Raw genomic sequence first — 26,383 nt, forward strand, 5'->3', positions numbered from 1 at the left:
ATTATAATAATTAAATAATTATTAATATTTTGGTCTCTCTATTTCTAATCTTACGTTCGACCTATATATATCATCAAATAAATATATATATTCACAATTGCAAACTTAATATTATATATAGGGATATGACATAATGATGATGAATAAACAAAGAAAATGAGAGGACACGCGGCATAGTTCTAGAAGAGGAAGAAGCCAAGGAAATTTTTAATAAAAATAAAATGAAATGTCAAAATCATAGAAGATAATTAAGAGAATAAGGTAAGAGGATCATTTTGATTAAAATTTCACATACTAGAAACCAACAAGGCAGGACAAATTAATACCTGCGGACGTGCTACTTATACAGACAAACAATTTTCACACTATTTTTGGGCGGTAGCCTTATGCTTATTGGTGGACCCTAGCCCACTGCCCATCCATAATTGATATCATTAAATATTAAAATATTTTTTAAATAATATTTAAAGTTTTTTTTTTTTAAATAATGCTTTTTGTCTACCAACCATAACCCCAATAGGCAATAGAGAGTTAAATATGTAGAAACTACGATCCCAGACCATTGAATTCATGGAAGGAGTAGATAGGCATCGTTGGGAGAGGATTGGATGCTCAAGGAAATTAAAAATAAAGAATCGAAGGAGTGGAGGGAGGCGTTGAAATGGAGAAATGCTCATGTTGATGTGATAGAGACACCCACCTACAGATGCTTTTGATTAGTGGTGAAAATGGATATTGAAAAGAGAGATTCACATTCTTCCCCTTAACAATATCCCACCACCATGTCCTCCTCTTTCTCATGTGGAAAAAACTCCACAACATGATTCCATTCTCTAAATTTCTACATCTCTTGGCTTGCAATCAAACAACCAACACCTTTCTCTTCCTTAAAAAATATTTTACTATCAAAATATTATAGAATCAGCTTATGCATTTCGAGATTAAATATCGTCTTTAAATTATTTTAAAAACACTTTTATTTATATCAATCTAATGTATTTATAATAATTTTAAAGTGATTAACAATAGAATTAAACTCTAATTGATAAGAAAAGATGATTTATGTCTTTATAAACTGAACTAATCTGTGGTGGCTAAAAATTAGTTTCAGACTTGAATCGATATTTCAAATTTAAAGTTCAAAAATACTAAAATCAATATTCAAATTTAATTGTGTTAAATTTAACGATAAAATTTATTTTCATTTAAATATAATAAAAAAATTAACCTAATTAATTAGCATTCAATTCAATGTTAGTTTTAATCAATCGATTATAATTCAATTCAATTGCAAATCTAATTTGGATTCCAAACTGACCTTTGGCAGCTAATTTGTTTCATCTCCTCCTCCCTTAAAAAGTTGTTAAGCTTTCTACTTGTCTTAATCAACTCTTAAATAAGTAAAATTATTATTAACACATGTAGTGATTATCATCTTCTCCATGATGCAAACACACTAGATTCTAAATAGGCTGACAAATGGACGGCAGCTCCTCAAAATATCTCATCCAATGCAATAGTGGACTTCAAGAAAATCCCTTATTCTGCATACAATTTCTTTATTTTTAGGAATAATAAGAGGCTAAAAGGGGAAACAAACAAGCGGTCTTCCTTCCCCCTCTCTACTTTTCTTGCTTTCCTCAACAACTTCAAAAAAAAAAAAGTTATACATGTCTATTATCTTTTCCACATTGTGAAATGCTTCATTATGCACACATTTTATTTACAAGTCCCTTTCAAATATTTGAGAAGACAGCAAAGAAAGCATAAAATTACTTCTCGTAGATCTTGTGCCAAGTTTATGCACCTACAATAGGGCATCTTTCTTTTCAAGCCTATACACCTAGGCTTGGGAGCTGTCCTTCTTGGGCTGGAGTTGAACTGGCACTTTCGGTGTTGAAGGTTGGCCGAATGACCCCTCTCGATTTTGATCCTATTTTCGATTTGATTTTGATCTAATTTAATTCAGTTTATCCTGTTTGATCAAATAAGGAAACAGAAGCAGCCAACCTTGGAAAAGTAGATGCAGAAGGGAAACGAGGAAGATGAAGAATTGACATGTGTGCAAGCTATCAGACTAGTCTTTTGTTACTCTAAGCTCAACTTTTGACTTCAAAATGAATTGGGAAACAATTAAGTCTGTGAAGCATTGATTTGGAGGACCGACACCTTTGAATTTTGATTTCCCATGTGCAGAACGCTTTAAAAGGAGACGACAATCAATAAAGCATGCCTTAAAAGTCTTTGAGCATCCTCTACAGAATTTTTAACTTGTAGTTAATAGAAGTGGTCACATAGCCTTCCAAGTAAAATAGAGGTGTGTTCCGTGTTCAATATGAATACAACAATCGTTCCAGTTGCTATAAATGAAGATTTGAACAATCATCTCTTGAAAATGAGGTTGAAAGTGACTGATTCTTGAAAGCAAGAAGAAAACCACTAGATATGTCATTAAAGCAAAAGACAGCTAGTTGCCAGTTTGATAAAAGTCCATGCTGAGCTAGGAGAAAGAGGAACAATAAGGTATCTAAGGAACTATTCTTAATAGACCATATAAACCATACAGGGAAAGAAGGAAAATTAGAGCATATATTAAGAGCACTAAAAAATAGTCTTCCCTTAGGTTAATCGATTAGGGTAGTTTAGTAGGCAACCAACTTGGTCTTAAGACCAAATAGTTGGGATCGAATCCCACCTTTATCAAAACTGTGGTGTATGCATGATTTATTCCCCAAATAGATCAACAATTCATTCTCAGTAGAACCCTTTACTAACATTAACCTATTAACATTACAGGTTCCTGTAAGAGCAAAACATACAACTGTAAACATTTCAGGAAAAAAGAAAAAGGAGAGAGAACAGAAAGATTAGAAAAAAATCAAAGTATACAGAGCAAAATATCTGACATAGGAGAAGGGCGAATTTAAAAGCTTAATTGATCTTTTTAGTATGTGGATATTGAACGAACCAAGATACTTTGCATCATCAAACTATATAAGATTTTTACTAGAATTTCACTGAACTGTTACTGCCATTTTGTTGTACTCTGTTCTACTTGGAATTACCCTAATCATGAATCGCCAACAACAGCACTATGGGCCCCCACTCCAGCAAAATTCACATTTTTGGTTGTGTTTGGCTCAGCATGTGCACAAAGTCTCAGATCCAAAATGCAGGCTGGCAAAAGTGCCCTTTTTTGAGCTTTTCGTATAAGCAAAGCTAAATATTGGAGTCTGTGCACGGAACTCCAACACAAGGCACAAAACTCAGTTTTGTGTAATTGGTAGTAAGCTGGTGAGAGAAAGTGATAAAGGTCATATAAAACATTCCAACACAGAGGAAAACATCAAAATAATCACAAGTTTGCAAAAATAAGAAAAAAAAGAAACAAAATAATTTCCCCTCCAAATTGGGAATAAAAAGAGATCATGTTAAAAGTTTATGCATACTATAATCTATTTCGACATAATCTATAGAGGAGAGAAAGTCATAAAGGTCAACAATAACAATCCTTATTTTCCCAAATAATACAGGAAACCCATTCCTAAATTATTTACTTTTATCCAGAAGAAAGAGGGAAAAAAACTGCAGCATGTATTAAGAAAAAAAAAAATCCATCCTTAGACTCCAAACCAGTAAAAGAAAAGAAGCCACAATATACAAAGCATACTTCAAAGGATCACAAAACCATAAGGTTCTAAAGATTAGATCTTAGAAAGCAAGTAAAAGCTTGCCCCTTCTCTTTTAATCCTTCCACTTTTCCAAAGTTCCCTTGCATGTTTCCAAGTTATTACCACTTGTACAGGATGTATGATCCTTGAGAAGTTACTAAATAATGCACCTCCTCAAACCTTTTTTCCAAAATCACCACTAAATAATGCATCTTGAAATTTTCCACCAAACCAAGAAGCTTAAATATCTCTAAGATGCTATAAAAATGATTAGACAAGATGGCAAGTATTTTCTTCTTCTTCTTTCTTTCTTTTTTTTTTTCCAAGATAGAAGGGGAATATCAGTTGTGTGGTAGCATTATAAAAGCATTAGAGAGCAGCATAGAAGAACCTAAAATAATCATGGCTCTGATGAGGAGTTGGGGGGCACTAATGTTATTGTGATTTTCTAAAAAAAGAAGGAAGCAAGGAGTTTGAAACTAGAACAAAATTAGAAGATAATGAGGACTTGAAGAGGAGGACAATGCAAGGCTCCAGGCAGTGGCCGAGATAACCCAACAAATCAAATTAAGAGGAGAATGTAATGAAACGATTTTTTTTTAAGAAACCCAGAAGACTAAAGGTTAGTGGAAGGAAATTTCATTGTTTGCCTCCAGAGTTTGATTTTCAGTTGTAGGGTTGAGCACTATAAACTCTTGCAAGACAGCCATTTTATGTAGTATGACATACAAAATTTTAGAGTCTTTAGTTTAATTTCTTTGTCAACAACATTTCTTCTTTTCCTTGGAGAATTTTTATGGTACCAGTGAGTGATATAAATTGACCTTGTCTAACAAAACTCTCTCTCAGCATAGTGGGTATCCTATTCCTAGAGGAGAGTTGAATACACAAGAGTCTTCCTTTTGCATTGCAAGGAGACAATTTCCATGCTCATAAAGGGTGTCCTAGGGGAGAGTCAGATGCATTCAACCTTTGCCTTACATAGCTAGGAGGCAATTTTACATGGTTTGAACCTGTGACCACCAAGTCATCATTCAGCATCTTCACAGTTACTCTAGTCCAAGACTCTCTCTCAATTAATGAACCAGCTTCCCATCCTTCATATTTACGTACTGATATTTTCACATATAAATTGTTAGAAATGATAAGAGATGTAGGCATATAATTTGAGAGAAGAAAATATTATTAGCAATGAATAAAGAGATGGCCTAGCACAGAGAAATGCAGTGAGATAGCACTATATCCAGCCATTGGAAAATGTTGGGATAGGTGTTGCAGCAGTAGTCAAACAAACAACTAGCGCAACCCACTAATGTATCACTACTGCTTAATGTCCAAAAGGCACAACGCAAGTATAAAATAAAACAATTCAGTGGCATCAATGCGCATCTATAAGCCACATTCGAGCCATAAAATAGTAAAATCAAAATATACCAGTTGACAGTGCATGGTTCACTCTAAAAAAATGTAAACATTCACAAAGACAGGTGAAACTACAGACGATTAATTTGAGAATATGTTCAGTTGTTAACAAATTGGATTTAAGAAAAGCAAATACCTAAACAAGTTCTATATATGCCATGGGTGCATTGTCCCCTCGCCGCGGCAGAGTTCTAATAATTCTGGTATATCCACCATTTCTGTCGCCGTACCTGTCCGGGACCTCCGCAAACAAGGCATGGACGATCTGCTTTTCATAAATGAAGCCCAGAGCTTGTCTTCTCTTGTGGAGAGACCCATCCTTGGCCAAAGTAATCATCTTGTCAACATACTTTCTCATGGCGCTGGCCCGAGCTCTAGTGGTTTTGATCCGTCCATGTTTAAGCAGCTGAGTAGTGAGGCCTCTAAGAAGTGCCCGGCGTTGGTCAGGAGGCCGATTGAGCTTTGGAACTCGTCTGCCGTGTCTCATGGCGAAAAATCGAGACCCATTATCAATAGAGGGGAACCCATGTTCAAAACTGGTACACTCTATTCGTAGAGGCAATCAAAGAAATGAAAGGAACATCAATTGTGAAGATCAGCGAATCCAAATTGAATTACAGCTACAAACGCAAAATCCAGAAAAGAAAATTAACCGGAAATTAATAGGAGGGAAAAAGTAGGAAATGAAAAAAAAAATTACCCGAGAAACCAATGGAAAGGATAGGGTTTAGAGAAGAAAGACCCGTGAAGGAGCGGAGAAAGAGGGGCTGTTGGCGGCGGGAGAGGCAGAGAGCACGGGAACGTAAAGATGGGAATCGCACTGCGGCGGTGACTGAAGAAGAATAAGAAGAAGAAGGAGAAGGGAGTGCTGATATTAGAGATGCCATGCTCCATCTCCATCTACTATCGCTCCCACAGGCCGCTGCCATTGCCATTGCCATTGTTTTCTTGCTTCCACTCTGCTACTACTACTACTTACCATCAACAAAAATAGTAGGCTGTGAGCTGTGAACTAGAGGATCAGATGAAAACATGGATAAGAGTCAGGAATAAAAGCAGACAGCAATTGCTTCTGTGTGTCAATTTGGGCCTCTTCCAGCCCATCATTTTTCTGCAAATGCCGGCCCAGCGGAATATATTTCAAATTTCAAATGCTGTTGAGATGAATTTGGATTCCAAAATTCAACCACTTTATATTTTTTTACTTTGGTTCGAACCAACTTGCAGATTATATTTCCTTTCTCAAGTAATTTTATAAGTGTATTCTTCCACTGTCTGGTTTAAGGGTTAAGTGAGTAATATATTAGCCTGATTTAATTTATTAGTCGAAGATATATTACTCACTCATTAAAATTAAATTCGAATATCACACTACCAATAAAAGATAATAAATGAGAAAGTATTTTTAAAAATAAAAAAATATGATATAATTAAAATTTTATAAATTATAAAATAATAAAATGAAAATATAAAATTTTTAAACTATTCCAACACACTTAATTGATGGTTTTGTAAGCTGGTGATATAATAATTATGAAATCATCATTTCACAACCTTAACTTACTCTTTCTTTAAGAAAAATTTTCTCAAATAAGAAAAAAAAAATAATATTATGTATTAATTTATGGCAAATCATGATCAAAACAAAGGTTAAGGTGATATTATGTGTCAATTAGTGGTCAAAAAATAATACAGAGGATAGAAGAAGTATTGCAATTAGAAATAAAAATAGATAAGTTATCTATGAAAGTTATTATATTTAAATTTAAATTTAGTTAATATCCTTAAAATTTGATTTATTTTAAATTTGATTAAAATTTATTTTTAATTACTTAAATATGTCATAAATATAATTATTATTAAAAAAAAATCTAAAATCATTTAATTTTATATATCTTAATTAATAAATTTATATAAAAAATTATTTTTATCAATAATTTATATTTAAAAATTTAATAATCTCATAAAATATTTAAATTTTATTTTATATAAAATAAATATATAAAAATTTATAAATATAGTTATAAAAATATATTTTATTTTTAATTAAACATTTAAATAAATAAATTTAAATAACATACACTTATTGTAGATATTATTTTTTAAATTTAAATTATATTTTAAAATCAATTATTTATTACTCAAAATCTATCGGGCAACAGATAAGCGTGGAAAGTGACCAACAATTAGTTACCAACTGTAAATAGAGGAATTAAAAAAAAAAAAAAAACTGTAAAAGAGAAAAGAAAAGAAGGATCCATGGACCAACTGGTCCTACCAACTTTTTGAACCAGCAAATAGGGGTGGAGGAGATTCACACAACGCTCTCCCACTGTCCATTCTGATTGCAAGAAAGACTGCGACAAAGAGAGAGAGAGAGATAGAGAGAGAAAGAGAGAAATAGAAACTTTTTTGGATTGGAATAAGCTTACTGTAATTTAGATACTATAAATATATAGAGAGCTACTGTATTGTCTCAGTGTGTACTGTGTAGAGCTTTGTTTAATAGGATAGGATAATAATAATTTCACCATTAAAAGATCGGGTACAGGGTGATAAAAAAAATTAGAGCAGGGAGGGCTGGGCTTGGGCGGTGGGAGAGGGAAGGGAAAAAGCACCTAAAAGAATGAGAGTCTGGGCTACCAGCAGGATAGCCATACTAGAACTACAACTACTGCGTCTACTATTACTGCTGCTACCAGAGTCACTGCCTGTTATAGTCTTTCCACTGCTTCTGCTATCAGGTTCCACATTCAGTCACTTTCACACCAACCAACATCATGGGCAACTGCGGCACTAGAGAGGAATCTGCTGTTGTCTCAAATGCTCAAGGTCTGTCCAGATCTGGGGCTTTACCCTCAATTCTGTACTTCAAATTGACTCACTACTGAAAAATTTCATGCCTTTTTTTTTTTTTTGTGATGTGGGGTTTTCAAATTGTTTCGAATTGAATTCTGGGTATGATTTTTGGATTTGAAAAAGATTTTCATTCATGAGAGTGAATTTTTTTTTGGGCAGTTCAACAGCAGCTCCACCATATGTTATCATCATCTTCTGTGGGTGTTAGAAATGTCCCCTCTGGGAAGAAGCACAGTCGGTCTGTATCAGATCTGAGTGATCCTTCTTCTACCCCGCGAAACTTTGAGGATTCCAGGAAGAATGCTCTTCTTTATACCCATGTTATTGACTTCACTTTATATGAACTCGAGACTATAACTAAAAGCTTCCGCTCTGATTACATTCTGGGTGAAGGTGGATTTGGGACTGTGTATAAAGGCTACATTGATGAGAATGTCAGGGTTGGCCTCAAATCTCTCCCTGTTGCTGTCAAGGTTCTCAACAAGGAGGGCCTTCAGGGCCACCGCGAATGGCTTGTGTGTGCTTCCTTCTTCTTTTCCTCATCTCTTTACTCTTGTTTCTCTCTTCTTCTTCTGACTTCATGAATTGCAATATTATTCCAGACGGAAGTCAACTTTTTGGGACAGCTTAGGCATCCTAATCTGGTGAAGTTGATTGGATACTGTTGCGAGGATGATCATAGATTACTTGTTTATGAGTTTATGTTCCGAGGAAGTCTTGAGAATCACCTCTTTCGAAGTATGCATTCATACTTCTTTGTAATCTTTGCTTTGCTTTTATCACTGACTGTTCATTAATGCTTCTAACCGTCCCTCAGTCCCCTTTCTTAATTTTGGATAAAAATATGCATTTATTGGATGTTTAGAACAAAATGTTATATAGAACTTTCCTTCTTTCGTGGCTAGATCAAAGTAGAGGCTTCTTAAGGCTGAAAACTGTGTCCTTTGCATTGACTTCATTTCTTTGACATGTGGCAATAATTGTGAGCAGAACTTCATGCATTGATAAACATCTCTGTCCGATGATTTTGGTGTGCTTTTGTGACGAACGAGATATCTTGCTTGTCTCGGTATCATGTCTTTCAATTTCATAAAGATGAGCACTTTTTTCCCATGATTTTATCTTTCCGCCAAATGCATGATGTGCTTTTTAACCTTTTGCTTTCTACTAATATATTACAACAGTTATTTAAGACAGCCTCACAAATTCAAAATCTTTTCTGATAATGCTTTAGTCTAAGTTTCTAATTGACCTCAATAAGTTAAGGTTGTCTAAGGAACTCTCAGTTTCCTTGTGTTGCAAACTTTCATGGGTGTAAATTTGTTCAGGACTAGGATATAAGTCATATTGGCTCTTTTTTCTTAAGCCCCATCTCTTCTGCTTCTTGTTGGCCTTTATTGTTGGTTCTTTTGCAATCTTTCGTGCCTTTGTTTCTTTTCTGGCCGCAGATTTCTCTTTGTTTAGCAATCAATCTATAGGAGATGTACGTGTCAAATTCATCATTTTTTGTTTGGGGTTTTGGGGGGGGGGGGGGTGGTGTGGTGGGTTTTCTCCTATACACTTATCTTTCCAACAACTTAGCTTCTTATGTAACGGAATTGAGTGAAAACAAGTGTACTACTTGTTATAGCAATCAATGAAGAGGTTGACTTGCATGTGAGGCCAAGATGCTAGTCTGATTCATGTATAACTGAAACAGAAAGTGATGCTAAGACCAAAAAGCTGAAATGAGAGACAAACAAATAATATTACTAAAAAGAGAGCCATGGTGGATTCACCGAAGTCAAAGGGCTCACTTAGACATTTAAGGCATAAGCATTGGTTGAACCTTTTGTTCTTTATGTGGATAAGGAGCTCTGTCATCAACTTCATTGCATTACTCTTCACAGGGCATTCTTACTATCCACTGTGTGATAAACTGAATATTTTTTTTACTATTCTCTTTTAATGATTATATTGTCAATAATTGCATGTGACTGAATTCTAAAGTCAATATCACCACTTGGATTTACCAGGAAAAAGTTTTATGACAGCAAGAAAACACAGTTGCCCTTGCCTATTTACCAAGCTATCTCCTAGGAGGAAGATGAATTACAATTTGAAAATTTAAGTCATCTATTGCAATGATGGATGGATTATTCTTCTTAATCAAATGATGCTACGTGGTGATATGAAATACATGATGCATGCAATTGTTTATGATTTGTTGGGAACTCTGGTGCCAATTGAAGTTTATTGTTTAATTCTAGTGACAAAGTTATATAAGTATATAGCACTGTACATAGTATCTTGAATGTTAGTGTTTTCGTTAACTTGAATTTATATGGCATTTTATGAGCCTTACAGAAGCAACTGTTCCATTGTCTTGGGCCACAAGAATGATGATTGCTCTTGGAGCTGCCAAAGGGCTTGCTTTCCTTCACAATGCTGAAAGGCCAGTTATATATCGGGACTTCAAAACCTCTAATATATTATTGGACTCTGTAAGTGGTGTTTCTTATGATTTCATATGTGAGAATTTTATTGTGTTTTCTTGGTGCAGCAATAGTTTTTTACTGACACTAGTTCCCTATGTATCCACAGGATTATACAGCCAAGCTATCTGATTTTGGGCTTGCAAAAGCTGGGCCACAAGGTGATGAGACTCATGTATCAACTCGAGTAATGGGTACCTATGGTTATGCTGCCCCTGAATACGTGATGACTGGTATGCCCTCCACTCTCTTCCAAATGCTTGACTTATTAGCCTCATTCTATGGTTTTATAAGAAGATAAAAATATCTTTTCATTGAAGACTTAACTAATCGGGGATTATTTGGATATGTTCCAAATATATATGGGGAAATTGCACTAGTTCTAAGAGTTACTTGATAAGGAATTGGAATTCGTGTTGGGTACTGTTTGATATCAGTGACAGTTGAAAAGTCAGCAGTTTCTTTCTTCATCCTCTAAAAAGCAATGATCTTAACTTTCAGGATTAGTTGAGTAAAAAGGAAGTTGGAAATTTGAAAAGTAAGCTTAGAATGAAAGAAACACAATCAATTATCAAACATACAGCGATATGGCTAAGTTTAATAAAAATTCTCAATACTCAACGCTGCAAAATGTTTGGAGAATGCTCAAATCCCTGATAATGATGCCAATAATAGCAAATACATGCAGTGGATAGTATTATAACAATAATTTTGAGAGGATATCCTATGTTGGGTTATAACAAAGATTTTCAGGCGGTTGTTTATTCACTAGTGGATGAAGGAAGAGAAGCAGCATATGTATAGCAGGTAATGTTTGGAGGAAAAGCCAATGGACTACTCCTATTCTTTGCGGGATCCTATGTTGGGTTAATTAAGGTTAAAAATTAACAAAAATTTTCAGGCCTTGGCTTATTCACTAGTGGGCGAAGGGGGAGAACTAGTATATGTATAGCAGATAATGTTTGGAGGAAAAGCCAATGGTCTTCTCCTATTCTTTGTGGGAACCACTGACGTGTGAAATCTTTGAAGGTGTTTTGATTCCCAACTCTACTACCTCTTTAACGTTGACAAGTGATGTGAACTTGCCCTATTAGCGAATTCTTCTTTGCTCTGCTATTTGAAATTTTGAAATAAATTCATGCACGATCTGGGTGTCTATCTCTGTTATGGTTTCATTATTGAAGATCTAATTATATCTGTGTTATTTATGGATAGGTCTAATTTTCATGTTTAGTGTACTGCATGGTACCAGTGGTATCTTTATGTTACATGCACATGTAAGGTCTCTCTTCTTAATCAGATTTATGTGATTTGCAGGTCACTTGACTGCAAGAAGTGATGTATTCAGTTTTGGAGTTGTTCTTCTGGAACTATTAACAGGAAGGAAGTCTGTTGACAAGACAAGGCCCAGCAAGGAGCAAAGCTTGGTAGATTGGGCCCGTCCAAAATTGAATGACAAGAGAAAAATGCTGCAAATAATTGACCCTAGATTGGAGAACCAGTACTCTGTAAGGGCAGCACAGAAAGCCTGCAGCTTAGCATACTATTGTTTGAGCCAGAATCCGAAGGCAAGGCCCTTGATGAGTGATGTAGTTGAAACTTTGGAACCTCTACAGTGCAGTAACGATGGTGCTACTGAAGTCTCATCAATCCCAACCCTAGCAGGTGGTGCTGGTGCATTTGCAATGGGGGGAGTCCCTGATTATCGAATGCGCCGTAGATTTACAAACAATGTTGGTCCTGGTTCAAGTTGTCGGTCACCTAATCCTAATTGCTCCCCAGGTGGTCCTGCAGCTTGTAGGGTTAGATGATCAATGTCAAACGCTATGTATTTGGTGTGCTTTTTCTCTCCCAACTGTCTTTGGGAATGACAAATCTGATTGTTAAACCATGAGTGCATTTGCTTCTTGGTATTTCTTGTACATTCTGTCATCCTGATCCCCCCCCAGATGTTAATTGTTGCTGTCTGACTTTGTGCTTGTATTACTTTTCTAGTGTAAGTTTTTTTAGCAATGGAAATTGCCAAATGAAACTAGCGATTCCTGTGCAAAAAGGGAAATGACAAATGGGAGATATAGAAACAGTTTTTCTTGTCCAGGAAATGGCCTGTATATGCTACCCGGTACTAACAGTAAGGTATGCAGGTGGGAAATGTTCTTGGTGCCCAATCAAGATTCCTGATTGATATCTGGTGGAAATATTCGTAACTAACGGTTGATAATCTTTTTTGATCTAGCCAGACTTTCCAATTTCCTAACTGCAATCCCCATTTAACAACCATGAATCTTTGGCCTGTGGGTTCCTTTTTTTTTTTTTCTTTTTTCCTTGTTGGTTTAAAAGTAGACCTTTTATGTCTTGATTTTGTTCTTGAATCTTGAAGCATGATGCAAACCTATGCTTGTCTCGGTTTCAGTGAATTCATTTCTCTGGTCACGCATTACCTCCAGCCTTTGGTGGCTTTTGAACGTTTTTCTTTTAGGCTTGAGGATGCATAGAATTGGCCCAATATCAACAATTCTATATCCAATCAGAGGTTTACCAACTAATACAAGATAATATTTCATATGCTTGTGTATAATTGGCCTGTCCTTCGCATTGTCTCCATCATTGGCTTCGCATGATCCATAACAGCAAAAAATATCTCATTGACCCGTCACTCTTTTCCTCAGCTTTGCACCACACAAATTTTATTCCCTATTCACTTCTTTCTCTGTCTGTGTTCCTGTCTGTGTCCATGTTCACATGAGCCTATGCGTGTGTATTCCATCCGCAGTGTGCAAGGTTGGGATCAGTCGTACTATGAAACTACTGTTATTATTTTTTCTGTTAATCCCTCTCTTGATCATTACTACTCCTGGTAAGTTGATTTCTGAGCAAGACCTCGATCTCTATTGATCACTCTTGTGGCTGCTAATGTTCTCAGTAAAACATGGTTACCTGCAGCTGAACTGTTGCCGGTCCAGGCATCAGCAGCAGGGGAATTCCAGCCTGTGGAGCCGACTGAGTACCGGTTAATCGCGGCAACAGTGCGAGGACGAAGGCTGGCACCCTTCCAGCTGTGCTTGTTGTGCAAGTGCTGTGCTGCTGCTGCTGCCACTACCTGTGCCACCATGCCTTGCTGCTTTGGCATCGATTGCCAGCTTCCTAATAAGCCTTATGGGGTTTGTGCTTTTGTACCCAAGACTTGTAACTGTACCTCTTGTGCTTCCTAATCTTTTTTTTTTTTTGTTCATTTAAAGAATGCTTCCAAGCCAACAACTCGATTCTCTGCCATTACTTAAATTTGATAGAGACATTTGCATAAATAATTGTAGAAAACAATTTGATAGCTGCTGCTATGGATACCAAGTACAGAAGTACATGGATCACCCACATGTCTGAATCCTGAATTTTTTTGGGATATTTAAAAATCAAAGATTGCAGGCGTATGTTGTGTTTGATTCAGAATTCTGGGTTTTAGCTGTCAAGGGTTTTTTCTTTAATTTTCTTGTTTTTGGTAGAAAAATGGAGCTCAAGAATTGAGAAAAGAAAACAAAGCCAGGGATGACTATGATTTTGGTTCTTGATGTACCAAGAAAGGATCAGAGGAGTTCTTTTTGGTGATGCATAGATTGGAAGATCTTTCATTTCTCTTCTGGGAATGATTAGAGAATTGTTTGTCTTAAAATATGCAAAATTTAAGATATGTTCTTGTTCTACTAGTGTATTTTGATTCAATTGATTTGAAATTTCATGAATAGCTTGGTGATAAACAAGCAGAAAAGTGGTTAGACATCAAATAGCCCTCTCTTTAGGTTAGATAAGCAAAAGCAAAGGGCAAAAAAATCATAGATATTATATAGGCATTCAGTTGGTACTTGCGCAAGTATAAATTATAGGTTTAATGTCTTGAGCCTCATCCCAAAAATTAATTAAAAAAAAATCAAAATTCAATACTAATTATGCAAATCTATAAAACATTTGAATGCTAAGTATAGAAAACCTGTCATATGTCTTCTATCACTTTCCACAGCTTCCTGCAATTTTCCACTGCTGTCCAGGAATGAAAAGAGAAAGGTTGGCAATGGCAACTGTCTTTGTTGATGGGTATGTGCTATGCTAAGCTATGCCAAGGGATTAGGATGGTTTAATCATAGAGCTAATGGGTTGGACCTGATTTTGCCAGACTTGCACTTAACTATCAATTTTGATTTTGTCCATTTCCTTGTCTGGTTCCTTTCATTTCTGCTTCAACTATTTCTTCACTATTCAAGAGACTTCGAGTTGTTTAGCATTAATGTTAAACTGCTATCGAGAAAATCACTTTTATAAGTATATTAATTATAAAATATTAAAAAATAATTTAAAATTAAATTAATAAATTTTAATTATAAAAATATTAAAATAATAAAATAATTTTTTTTACATTATTTTTTTCAACAGTATCTAAATAATACTTTTATTTAAAAAAATAATTTGAACCTTATAAACTCGGCACTTTCTGACCTTTACCTCACACTCTTCAAGTCATATTCTCTCTTGCATTATCATTATTAGGCTTAATGGATGAAGAAGGCCAAAAATTTGCATGAATTCCTAATTTTAGACAATTCTTTAAATTTTTTATATTATAAATTAATCTGTAAAATTTATTTGCAATAGTAGTTAAAGGGTTAAATTAAATTAAAAAAAGTTGACAGTAAATTATAATATAATAAAAATAAAATTTTATTTGATTAAAAAAATAGTTTATTAATTTAAATTTATTTATTTATTATATAAAATATATTATATATTTATTTTTAATTAAAATTTTATAATAAAAATTATTTTGATTGATTAAAATTAATTTAGAATTAAAATAATAATTGGGAAGCCCACTACTACTAAAGTAGAAAAGGACTTCCACCACATTAATTAATTTAATGTAGAAAAATGAAAGGCTGTTTATGTGAACATCATTAGCTGCTTTTTATCCACAATTTTACCATAATTAATTTGGTACAAATACAACACAAAAGTTAAAAAGGCCATCTGTTCTTTGCCTCTTAAAGAAGCCCACAAAGTGCTCCTTCCTTTTTTCTGTAGTCATTATAATTAATTAATTAATTAATTAATAGAGTTCCCTATCTGTTGAACTTAATTAATTAACTCATCCTCACGTGTTAATCACAATTTCAATCTCACCGACGTGGTCCACTATACCATTAAGACGATGTAATTGTAATATAATTTTTGTGAGAGACGACCATTTTTATTTGATTTGTCAACTCTACCTTGCTTGATTTATGATTGTCTGCATAATATGAAATTATTTAAATTTAAATAATTTGAAAGTTAATTGAAAATTAATTCATTAATTTATAAAATTACCTTTAATTTTCGTATAGCTTAAAAAAATTATTTTTATTTTTACATAATTTTAAAAAAATATAGTTAATATAATTAAATCAATAATTTTTTTTTCTAATATACCTTTCATTCATTTTATACCGTTAAAAATTCAAGAACTCGTATTGTTTTTCTAAATCTTAATAGGTGTAAGGAGTAAAAAGATCTTGAGTTTGAGTCTCCCATCAATTTAATGAAATTTTTTTAAGAATATAATTATTGAATTATCATTTCTTTTTGTGTTGATAGATAGAGAGATACATATACCCGATCAGTGAGAATATATCTTTTTAATAAAATTATTATAATTTTAGTAAGACGTGGAATCTCACATAATATGCATACGTGTATCTTTCACATTCAATATGAAATCTCAAAGGATTAGCTCACGAGGCCACTTGGTTGTAGATTATATGTGAATGATTCAAACGCACACAACACCTTTTATGAGCTATGACCTTTATTTTTCCGTGTCGATAGGGAGAGCATATAGGTAATTTGGTGATAGTATATATTTCTTAATAAAATTCTAATAATTTTATTATATAAATCACACACATCTTTCATATTTGATGTGAGATCCGAAGCAACGTATATTAAATTAAATTAATGTCTTATAAGTAGCATTAGCAGAGAATTAGGTTAGAGGCGTGTAGGACATAGTTTTTAATTCACGGGTAGGGCCCATTATCCTCAGCATTCCAATACTCAGCCGAATTCAATTAAATTTTTAATTAATTATTTTTTTAATATTTAAAATATTAAATTCTCTCTGTATTTTATACATTTTTAAATTACATTCTGCTAATAACAACAACCGAGTTCAACTGTTGGGGATTAAATGGTTGTTTGTGGAGAAGGTGAGAGTTTCATTAACTGTTTATTTTTTTTTTAGGAAATAAATATTTCTCTTTTTTCTATTAATTTAGAGGAAGAAATATTCTTATCAAGTTAGATTTGGAAAGGATTTGGGTCTAATATTCTCCGAGAAGTATAACAGTATTCATCACTAAATTGATTAATTTTGATTTAATTTTAATTTAATCTTGTCAACATGATTTGATCGATTATGATCGATTTTAATTTAAATCGATTTGATTTTAATTCAATTTTCATTTCAAATCGTCCACCGCCATATATATAGTTAATTAATTTAATCGAAAGAAAATGACTTGAAATGATGGTGGGTGGTTTATTTTGATGGAGAAAGTGTGATGCATGAGACTCATGAGTTAGTGCATTGGTGACTCAAAACAAGGGGCACTAATCCAACTTGCTTATTTAATTATCTATTAAAACTGGTATTTCACTTGCACTAATCTTACTATCTGTCATCATTCTAATCTCCATTCATTTCTTGTTCTTATATTTGCATAAACTTATTATGAAGACCGTAATTTTACTGTCTGATAATTTTTTTTTACCTAAATCGGATCTATTATAATTCACTATAAACTCGAAATATAAGTTATTTATTTGAACCCATTTATCAAATACATATATCTCGCATACTTATATCTTGACTTTATGATAAACTTAATCTAAGTAAGCATTTTTTAAAATTTAGGCTCCATTTATTTCACGAAAAATATTTTCCTGAAAAATATTTTTCGTATTTTCTGATATTTGGAGTATTCAGAAAAATTGGTTAATGGAAAATATTTTCTTAGTCAAAGGAAAAAATAAGTTATTGTTAAGAAAAATGGCTTATATTTTTTAAAAGAGAAAGTCATTTTTCGTTTTATTAATTTTGATAGTTCTATTAAAATTTAAACACATTTATACATACATGAAATAAAACACATATCATTAATTTAACATTACATCCAAACAAAATAACGGAAAATATTTTGATGGAAAAAATTTTTTTAGAAAAAAATTTTTATGAAAAATTCATATACAAATTATTTTTTGTAAAATAAACGGAGTTTTAATGTGTTTAGATAAATAATTCTAAAATACTCTCTAATAAATCAAATACTAATGGCTCTAATGAGTAGGGGACAGCTTCAATTAAAAAGTTCAATTCAAACAAGTGTGATCTAGAGAGTAGCAATGTACCATGCATGTTTCTACTGTCATCTTCTGTGGCTGAAGAATTTCATGAATGAAGACAACAGGAAAACACCATTGTTCCAACTTAAATCTACAGCTATAGTCTGCCTTATAGCTTTCAAAGTCTTTTCTCTCAGCAAACAAGTTGATATATTTTTTGTTAAAAGAGAACCATAATTTCCTTATCAGGACAAAAATGAATGTTGCACATGAGCTTTCAAAACCCTTCAAGATTGCCTCCTCATGATTCATATGAACTAGCTAAGGTTAGAATTCAAATTACGTTTCTTAATTATTAATTATATTTTTTTGTTGATTTGATCTCAGCAAAAACTTGAATTTGAAGTCTCATGACACTTAAAACGACTCTAATATCACTTAATTAAAATTCATTGATATCGATTATTTTCTTTTTAATTTTAAAATTGATCACTTTATTTTAAATAAAATTGATCACAACAAAATTCTATTCATTAATGGAATAATTACAATAATCATGATGCATCAAACACAGTTGCAGCATTTTGGCCCCAGTGAAATATATCACATACTTATGATGTCCAACTAAGAGTTGAGAAAGGGAAATGATGGTTCCTCATAAATCCTAGACCATTTCACTTTATGGTGACCCAAAATAACATAATTATATACAAATTAGTTTCAAATAAATTAAAAAAAATCCCATTAACAAAATTAAATCAAACCCATCATTTCAATCCATATTCTAATTAATCAGATATCATAATATAAGCATTGAGGATAAAACCCACTAGAGGTCTAAATCCTAAAGAAATGGGCACCCAGCAAACATATGTAAACAAGCTTTTTCTATGGTATAGTATTATATTACTAGGGCAACCCAGGATTTGGAGGAAAAAGCTGGGTTAGAGGAAGAGTAAGGTCAGCGATAGTGGCACAAACTAGCTAAGACAGGGACCTACGTAAGTGGTTGTGCTAGCCACTGAGGTAGACATCCACCCGAGACATGGGTCTCTCTTTCCACGTACGTAAAACAAAGTCTTGAGTTTGTAATTCTCTATAAATAAATTAAACAAGCAATGGAGCAAAGCCAACCCATACTTTTACCTTCTCATTGATGATAGTATAGCCAACCCACAAGCACTACTTGTCCAAGAAAATAACTTCACTTTTCTTAATATTCTTTCCTTCAGCATTTCTTCAAAAGATTTTGATTCCACCATGTCCAAGATTCATCCTACGGAGAAGAGATGTAGTCAAGATTTGTTCTTGAACGAGAAAGAGATGGTTGTTGATGATGGAGATGGTTATCAACATCAACGTCGCAATCCTTGTGTGCTCACTGTATGGAAGAGATCTAGCATGAGTTTCCAGGGCACCGATGGTTTCACTGTCTTTGATCCTCATGGAAGATTGGTTTTTCGAGTGGATAACTATTCCAGAAAGAACCGGTATGGAGGAGGTGGTCTTATTCTCATGGATGGAGTTGGCAACGCTTTGCTCTCTCTGAAACCTCAGGTATGTAAGCTTAAGAGTATCCTAAACCACTAATGATATAAATAGTACATTTTTAGGGGGCAATAAGCTTAATTAATGATTCTATATATGAACAGACGCTGAGCATGCAATATCAGTGGAATGCATACAGAGGAGAAGATGGGTATGGAAAGAATCCAAAGATGAAAGTGTTCTCAATGAGGAGCACATCGGTGCTTTTTCACACTGGCAAAGAGGTAGCAGAGATTTTCATGGGAGGATTTACAAGAAAAGGACAGATACCAGATTTCAGGATTGAGGGATCATTCAAGGCTCGAGATTGCAAGATCAAGTCTTCTACTGGAGAGTTGGTAGCAAAGATGGCTAGGAAAAGAGTGAACACTACAATTTTGCTGAGCAATGATGTGTTTAGCCTAGTAGTACAACCTGATTTTGACACTCAACTTATTATGGCATTTGTAATTGTATTAGATCGCATTAGCAATAAGCCTTTTGCTCCTGTTTTGTGTTCTTAAATCCATTTTTGTATAAACAAAGAGAGTAAACGCACATAGAATATCTCATTGATGCAATTTACACTTTTTACAAGTGGGATTTTTCCCATTGAAAATTGCAAGTTATTATACATTCTGTTTTAACCATAAAATAGTTTGATTTCCATCAACATCAGAGAATCCAAATGTCAACAATGACATACTCAGCGTGCAAATTCTTTAGAATAATATGTTGAATAAATTGTCTTCAAGTAAGGTTTGACAGACTACTCCAAATAGAACTTGGCGTTGACAGGCTGAACAAATGTTTACCCAACCAAACACAGCTTGCCACCAACGAAAAAGCCTTTTGAAAGGTCAAGTGTGAGCTTGGTGGGTGCATCAAAGGTGAAACCAATTTGAATTGTCAACTGCATACTGTGTGTTGTGCTGCTGGTCCAATGGGACCCCTTCTAAAATGCCAAGTTCACACTCGACGCCTCTGCTTTTTCACTTAGCATATGATTTTGAGGCACAAGAGAAACTATTTAGGAGTCAGGATATGAATAAATAGTAAAATTTTCCATTATCGATGCCGAAAAAATAATTTCTTATCCATGAAGATAACTGAACCTATGAGATGCATGCCCAGCTGCTGATGCTCTATCTAATAATACATAGCTTTCCTAATAAAATCCACATTTCAATTCGTCAATTTTGCTATCAACGCCTTGGATCTAATTCCAAGGGCCGTATTAAGAACCAAAAAAAAAAAAAAAAACTTCCTATCAGAACTAACTCATCAATTGCATGTGACCTTAACAATTGGATTGCAACAAAAAATCACAACCCCACATAATGTTTGTACAGGTTATTCCCGCGACTCCTATAAATATTAAAAGCAATCACCAACTGTCCATGTGTGGTCCGATCTCAGCTCAATCACCAGATACGTACGTCTTATCTTCATAATACCTCTTCTCACTTTCTGTCTTCTTCTCATTACGTTTCTGCATAGAGATGACCTTTATATTAGATTGAACAACAAAAACAGGAGGTACAAGCACATAAACTGTGCCGCTAAAACCACTTGTAAACGTGGGCGATCTATCTTCCAGCTACTTCTCATACGTATCCTTTTGTATTTGGCATGGATCATATTAGTTTACCGACTATTTTTACATATGATAGAATCTGGAAGTAAACCTGGTATGCTTCATGATTTGCTACAATCCTCCTAATTATTGTGGTAGTTGTAATATCCAGAGGGCTTTCCAATACTTTGAAGATACCCATACTAATTGGAACAGAATATGGATTGCACAGTTCCTGTAAGATCAAATGGTACGTCACACAAAGAAATGCATGTTGCAACTCCACAATTATTTGATAATTTCATTCATCAAAGTTAGCCAAGTATTTGCAGTTTACCTTCTCATACTCAATGTTCTCTGCTACTGTTCCATGCGCTACTAAAGAGATGTTAAAGGTTGTTATCTGCAACCACCAACAATATACCAGTCAAACAAAAATAAAGAGTGACCCAGCGCACGAAGCATCCCACACTTGCAAGCTCTTGGGAGAGTTGATGCATGCAAAACAAATGATGTTGATTAATCACAAAATAGTGACTAGAACCATCAAATACAGCAACTACGAAAAAGAAACATGAGAATTGTAGTGTTTAATCTCACTCCAGAACTACACAGCGAAATTTGCTTCTACATGTTTCAAGTAGAAATCATCACCAAACAATCTGAGCAATTCAAACAATTTCTTTGAAACAACAGAAGACAACTAAAAGTGTTTTGCATCTGACTCAATAATTACAAAGAGAAAAAAACTGATTCCACATGATTCACCTACAAATCAACGCCAAATAATCTGAGCACTTCTAAGAGTCATTTTGCAATCTGTCCCCATGAAGGCAAGACCAGAATACAGAGAAAATACATAAGCATAATTCCAGTTCAAAAATCACATAGTAATTTGTTAAAGTGTAAGGTTGGCATTTAACAACACAAACAACCTCTGAATGTTTTGAATAAAAGCAATTTTTACCTTCAAGGATCATTTTTGATCTTTTGTTCATAAAAATTTCAGAACATTCAGAAACAGTTTCCTACTGCTTTTTGCAAATGGATGTAAAAAGCTACATTTCCAAAAAGCAATTCCCGACGGACAGATAAAATTCCATGCATATAATTCTCTAAAAATATGGGGAAGCACTTAGTCGAGTTGTTAAAGTCTCAATAAGTCCAACGACCTAGGATGAAATCCTGCTGACACTTTTTTTTCAAGATTAGGTGAGAGAGGAGGTGAAAACAATGCAAACAGAAAAACTAGAGCAATAATAGAATAAATGATATACTAACCATGTCTTTAGAAACTTCACTTGGAGCACCAATTATCACCTCATCCACATATCGACAAGCCAAAACACTTAAACTTCTTTCATGAAGATTCATAATAGGGCGATGCACACCTCTTTTAGCACTGCAAAACCAGTTTAGCAGAACAAAACTTAGATATTACTCAACTAACTGTGGCGTAAAGTACCACTGGCAGATGTCAATTTTAAATGCTATCTAATAATGAACGATATATTGTTAAAAGAACTTATGAAAAAAATAAGGTTCATGATATCCCAAGAATGAATAAAAACATAAATATTAGAGACAAATTAAAATTAGCAATCATCTGAGAGGAAGTTCTTATAAGCTATGGAAACATGAGGCCATCTTGCCATCATAGATTCATTGCATATGCCCTGTGATGCAAGGAACCATGCGGTTTCAAGTGCAGAGTTTTCAACGATATTCCTGGGAATTAGAGATACTTCCTCTAAAGTTTTTAACACCCTTACAAATTAATTTTCAGGATACAGAACTCAGTGAGCACACCGAAATCAACTATGCTAAAAAAATGTTGATTAACATAACGTCACCCCAACCCTTCATAACTTAGCAAGAAGAAATAAACCTAGAAAGAACTTATAATCAGCCTCTCTTCTAATGTATGAAGTGCAATAAAAATGCATCTACCGCAACGGAGATTTCAAGAAAGCACACACTTGCAGAAGTACGAAAATAGCAGTTAAGAAGATCATAAGACAATAGGAAGAGTGATACCTGACAGTCTGATCATTGTGTATTCCAACAAGAAGAAAATCTCCAAGCCCTCGAGCAACCCTCAGGATCTAAATAATAAAAAATGGTTAGCAAACACATGAGGTCCGCACCAACTACTTCAACTAAACAAAGCCTTAATCTAAACTTCAAAAGAGCTACATGAATATTTTGGCACCATTCCATCTATGACAATATCCTGTACTCGGAATAACAACCTTTTCCTTCTATTTCTACAATGCCTTTTCAGGTCTTCCTTTTCTTGTTTTATTGCTTTATAGGATACTTCTCGTCATTATTCACTGTTTAAGTCCACTAGAATATATCCTAATTTTCTGTCATCCCTTTCATTTGCAAATTTTGAGTTGCCAGATCCAACCACGGCCTAAGAGAGTTGACTTTCCCTCTTTCTATCCTCAATTGGTGCCACTTGTCACTTTCACACACTTTAAATATTTATTCTACGTCTTCTAGTACCAGTGTACCACTCATCTTGCTTCACATGCTTTTGAACATATAACTATTACAACACTCAACACTAGACTCCATAAATCACACAATCATTGAGACACAATTTTCCATTTATCTATCTCTAATTTTACAAAAAAAATTCTTATCAGCATCAGTGCATCAACCTTCTTTATGAATGATTGATCTTATACATCAACATCATTTTATGGAACTGTTAATGGTATCAACATCATTTTTTGGAACTGTTTATGGACCTTTTTGCTACTTATTCTTTCAATTTTCTATTGTGATTAACTTGCATCCATAAACTTGTTTTAGTTCTATCTAATAAAAAATTGAAAATATCCCTCAATAAATCTTAAGTCAAAATCCTCCCATATGATCATTTCAACAACCAAACCTATGAATCTATGACGATCAGCAGCCGCATATAATATGAAACTTCACCTAGAATAAATCCCTATAATTTAACTCCATAAGATTTAGAAGGACTAAATAGAGGAGAGTGTTAAGTGCAAGAAAGAGAACACAGTCCACAGGAATCAAAGATAAATTATAATTATACCAGCATTCAGAGATAGACAAAAGAAGGTTAGAAGAAATGACAATTACTTAATTGATATTATATTTAGATTTCAAGAATTTATACCAAACCCAAAGAAGCCAAAAATTCCAGGATCAAACTGCCCAAACTCGCATTAGGGGAAATAATTTATTTTATTTTAATAAAAGCAAATGTACCCCACAAAAATTAAAAATAACAAAAAAAAAACACAAAGTAAAATTAAAAAGTAAAAAAAATACCCAAAATAATTTTTTAAAAAATTAGTTTAAAGGCTAAATGACCTAAAATAAATTCCAAAAGACAGTTTGTTGGAAAACCTAGACCAGCCCAAAACTAGGCAATCCAAAACCTCAACCTCAATCTCAACCCAATTGCTTTCTCTAACCAATATGTTAAATAAGTGCTCAGTGATCAATTCCAAATATTTGTATAATTAGACTCATAGCACAAAGAAGCTTAATGCTCAGATCAAGAACAAAGAAAGTAATACTTATGAGTATGAAAAACTGCAAAAATAGATTCTCTCAGTCCTAGCACCAGAGCCAAGGGAAACCATTTAAACAAAAGGAATTAAAATAGAGCTTATTCATACAATATACCTCAACATGTCCAGCATGAAAAAGATCAAAAGCACCGTCTATATAAACTATGCGGGCATCAGGACCTGGCCCCTGCAACCAGAGTTTAAAAGTTCCATTTCGCAGAAATTAAACAATGTCTGCCGGAGCAGAAATCATTTATAAAGGTGAAGACCCACAACGAGGCCCAACTTGATATCACTTGTCTAATTAGGAGCATGAAACTTTTCCAAGTGCAGCAGAAGATGGTTAAAAGGAATTTCATACGATATACGGTAAAAATCAAATAAACACAAAACAGAAAAAACGCTTTTGGGGATGAATTGTAATAATGCATACCTTGCCATTGGAGAACTGAACAATTCTGCGAGAAGTAGGAAGAAAATGAGAAACGCGAGTACCAGCTCTAGTTCCAGATCCACGGTCTTCAAATTTCGGGCTATGACCATGGCTGAAGTGCCTTTGCAAAGATGAGTGATTGTGATTATCACTAATTGATCTCTCTCGCGTACACAGTAACATTCGCCCTGTTAATTTCATATAATTGATTCATCAAATCTTTCTTCAACGATTCAAATCAGTCATATAATTTTGTACACAAAAAGAATAAACGAATAACAATACCAACTATATCGGTGCTTGAGACTCCTTCGGTGCGCTTAATCTGCTTGTAGCGGCTAGCCTTCTTCGCAAGGGCATAGGCATCAGTTCCATCAGGAAGAACACAAGGGTCATCCCCATGGATGATATAATCGATGTCACATTCTTCGAAGAGCTTCTTCATGAAGCCTTCGGTGATTGCATACGGCGCGTCCGGAATCACCTCGTCCACCCACTTGACGGCTTTAACCATGATCATCCTCTCGTGGAGAGGCGTAACAGGGGGACCTTTATTCGCTATGATTTCCGCGTCGCTCACGACGCCTACCACCAGTTCGTCCCCCAGAGAGCGAGCTTGACGGAGTGCATTGCAGTGGCCGTAGTGCATCATGTCGAAGCAGCCGTCCATGTACACGCGTATCTTCTTTTTCTTCTTTCCCCTGATTCTCCTCCATTGGTTCAATTCATCGCCTTTCAAATACAATCCTAATAGAGAAACCCCCAACACCACCACCAGCCACGTCGCCACCATCTTTTCCTTCTCCGATTGGCCGCTAGCGTCGGAAGCCATTGCTTGCAAAAAAAAAAATAAAATAAAATTCCCAAATGCTGCGTCTATTCTATGAAATGCATCTTCCTTCGAACAATTTTCCCACCAACCAAACCGATTTGCCTTCACCTTCACCTCTCCTGAGACGGTTTAGGGTTTCCCTTTGCCATTTCTGTATCTGAGAATTGAAATGAACATATCTGAATTTTCGCATGCCCGTTGAATTTGAAATTTATTTTTATTTTTAATAATTGGATCTAAGACTCAAAAATTCACAGTGAGCTATAAATAAATTATAAAATTATTTATTTATTTTTATTAATTTTATATAATTTTTATACATATCAAATTTATAAAATAAAATTTTTATCTTTTAATTTATTTTTTAAAATTTTAATATATTTAAAATATTATAAGAATTTATATCAAATTACTAAATTTGCACATAAATTCCACATCTTCAAAAAATTAGTTTTTTTAAATAAAAAAATTATTTTTTTTCTTAGCAATGTATAAATTAAAGCCATTGAGCCATAATTACTCAAAATTAAAAATTTAGAATGTACATATTTATTTTTTTAATTAGAATAAATTTTATTTAATGTTTATTAATGAAATTTAATTCATTAAATATTATAGTTATATTTCAATTTAAATTTTATATAAAATATTTTAGTTTCTTTTTCACATT

The 26,383-nt window shown here is 33.9% G+C and overlaps 5 protein-coding genes across 5 annotated transcripts; 3 read left to right on the forward strand and 2 right to left on the reverse strand.

The window, feature by feature from the left end:
• Positions 1–2,723: 2,723 nt before the first annotated feature.
• Positions 2,724–6,129, reverse strand: LOC110667705 (50S ribosomal protein L17, chloroplastic). Its single transcript, XM_021828635.2, has 3 exons — positions 5,794–6,129; positions 5,230–5,639; positions 2,724–3,291 (listed from the first exon to the last, which is right to left on the reverse strand). Exons 1-2 carry the CDS (start codon positions 6,032–6,034, stop codon positions 5,230–5,232), a joined length of 651 nt encoding a protein of 216 aa, XP_021684327.2. The 5' UTR covers positions 6,035–6,129; the 3' UTR covers positions 2,724–3,291.
• A 1,343-nt stretch (positions 6,130–7,472) lies between these two features.
• On the forward strand, positions 7,473–12,479 carry LOC110667703 (probable serine/threonine-protein kinase PBL8). The gene is made up of 6 exons (XM_021828633.2): positions 7,473–7,925; positions 8,112–8,467; positions 8,555–8,690; positions 10,299–10,435; positions 10,536–10,659; positions 11,744–12,479. The coding sequence occupies exons 1-6, from the start codon at positions 7,874–7,876 to the stop codon at positions 12,235–12,237; spliced, it is 1,299 nt and encodes a 432-aa protein (XP_021684325.2). The 5' UTR covers positions 7,473–7,873; the 3' UTR covers positions 12,238–12,479.
• Positions 12,480–12,932: 453 nt separating this feature from the next.
• Positions 12,933–14,124, forward strand: LOC110667704 (uncharacterized). The gene is made up of 3 exons (XM_021828634.2): positions 12,933–13,283; positions 13,370–13,587; positions 13,927–14,124. Exons 1-3 carry the CDS (start codon positions 13,169–13,171, stop codon positions 13,990–13,992), a joined length of 399 nt encoding a protein of 132 aa, XP_021684326.2. The 5' UTR covers positions 12,933–13,168; the 3' UTR covers positions 13,993–14,124.
• Positions 14,125–18,595: 4,471 nt separating this feature from the next.
• LOC110667702 (protein LURP-one-related 5) lies at positions 18,596–19,952 on the forward strand. The gene is made up of 2 exons (XM_021828631.2): positions 18,596–19,348; positions 19,444–19,952. Exons 1-2 carry the CDS (start codon positions 19,052–19,054, stop codon positions 19,840–19,842), a joined length of 696 nt encoding a protein of 231 aa, XP_021684323.2. The 5' UTR covers positions 18,596–19,051; the 3' UTR covers positions 19,843–19,952.
• Positions 19,953–20,363: 411 nt separating this feature from the next.
• On the reverse strand, positions 20,364–25,950 carry LOC110667701 (ethanolamine-phosphate cytidylyltransferase). The gene is made up of 8 exons (XM_021828630.2): positions 25,167–25,950; positions 24,882–25,069; positions 24,564–24,635; positions 22,932–22,999; positions 22,176–22,296; positions 21,232–21,297; positions 21,007–21,129; positions 20,364–20,810 (listed from the first exon to the last, which is right to left on the reverse strand). Exons 1-8 carry the CDS (start codon positions 25,711–25,713, stop codon positions 20,739–20,741), a joined length of 1,257 nt encoding a protein of 418 aa, XP_021684322.2. The 5' UTR covers positions 25,714–25,950; the 3' UTR covers positions 20,364–20,738.
• Between the last annotated feature and the right edge of the window lie 433 nt (positions 25,951–26,383).

This window comes from Hevea brasiliensis, chromosome 5, assembly GCF_030052815.1.
Source record: "Hevea brasiliensis isolate MT/VB/25A 57/8 chromosome 5, ASM3005281v1, whole genome shotgun sequence".
NCBI lineage: Eukaryota > Viridiplantae > Streptophyta > Magnoliopsida > Malpighiales > Euphorbiaceae > Hevea > Hevea brasiliensis.

What these genes read in the sequence shown, in the direction of transcription:
- LOC110667705 (XM_021828635.2), bottom strand. Translation starts at nt 6,034, where the DNA reads ATGGCAATGGCAATGGCAGCGGCCTGTGGGAGCGATAGTAGATGGAGA. An exon ending in CCTTTCCATTGGTTTCTCGG is followed by an intron (nt 5,640 to 5,793) that starts GTAATTTTTTTT and finishes CTCTACGAATAG; the next exon opens with AGTGTACCAGTTTTGAACAT.
- LOC110667703 (XM_021828633.2), top strand. Translation starts at nt 7,874, where the DNA reads ATGGGCAACTGCGGCACTAGAGAGGAATCTGCTGTTGTCTCAAATGCT. An exon ending in AGGGCCACCGCGAATGGCTT is followed by an intron (nt 8,468 to 8,554) that starts GTGTGTGCTTCC and finishes ATATTATTCCAG; the next exon opens with ACGGAAGTCAACTTTTTGGG. An exon ending in CTAATATATTATTGGACTCT is followed by an intron (nt 10,436 to 10,535) that starts GTAAGTGGTGTT and finishes ATGTATCCACAG; the next exon opens with GATTATACAGCCAAGCTATC.
- LOC110667704 (XM_021828634.2), top strand. Translation starts at nt 13,169, where the DNA reads ATGAGCCTATGCGTGTGTATTCCATCCGCAGTGTGCAAGGTTGGGATC. An exon ending in CTTGATCATTACTACTCCTG is followed by an intron (nt 13,284 to 13,369) that starts GTAAGTTGATTT and finishes GGTTACCTGCAG; the next exon opens with CTGAACTGTTGCCGGTCCAG. An exon ending in TTCCTAATAAGCCTTATGGG is followed by an intron (nt 13,588 to 13,926) that starts GTTTGTGCTTTT and finishes TGTTTTTGGTAG; the next exon opens with AAAAATGGAGCTCAAGAATT.
- LOC110667702 (XM_021828631.2), top strand. Translation starts at nt 19,052, where the DNA reads ATGTCCAAGATTCATCCTACGGAGAAGAGATGTAGTCAAGATTTGTTC. An exon ending in TGCTCTCTCTGAAACCTCAG is followed by an intron (nt 19,349 to 19,443) that starts GTATGTAAGCTT and finishes ATATATGAACAG; the next exon opens with ACGCTGAGCATGCAATATCA.
- LOC110667701 (XM_021828630.2), bottom strand. Translation starts at nt 25,713, where the DNA reads ATGGCTTCCGACGCTAGCGGCCAATCGGAGAAGGAAAAGATGGTGGCG. An exon ending in TTCAGTTCTCCAATGGCAAG is followed by an intron (nt 24,636 to 24,881) that starts GTATGCATTATT and finishes CTCTGGTTGCAG; the next exon opens with GGGCCAGGTCCTGATGCCCG. An exon ending in CAAATCATGAAGCATACCAG is followed by an intron (nt 20,811 to 21,006) that starts GTTTACTTCCAG and finishes ATCTCTATGCAG; the next exon opens with AAACGTAATGAGAAGAAGAC.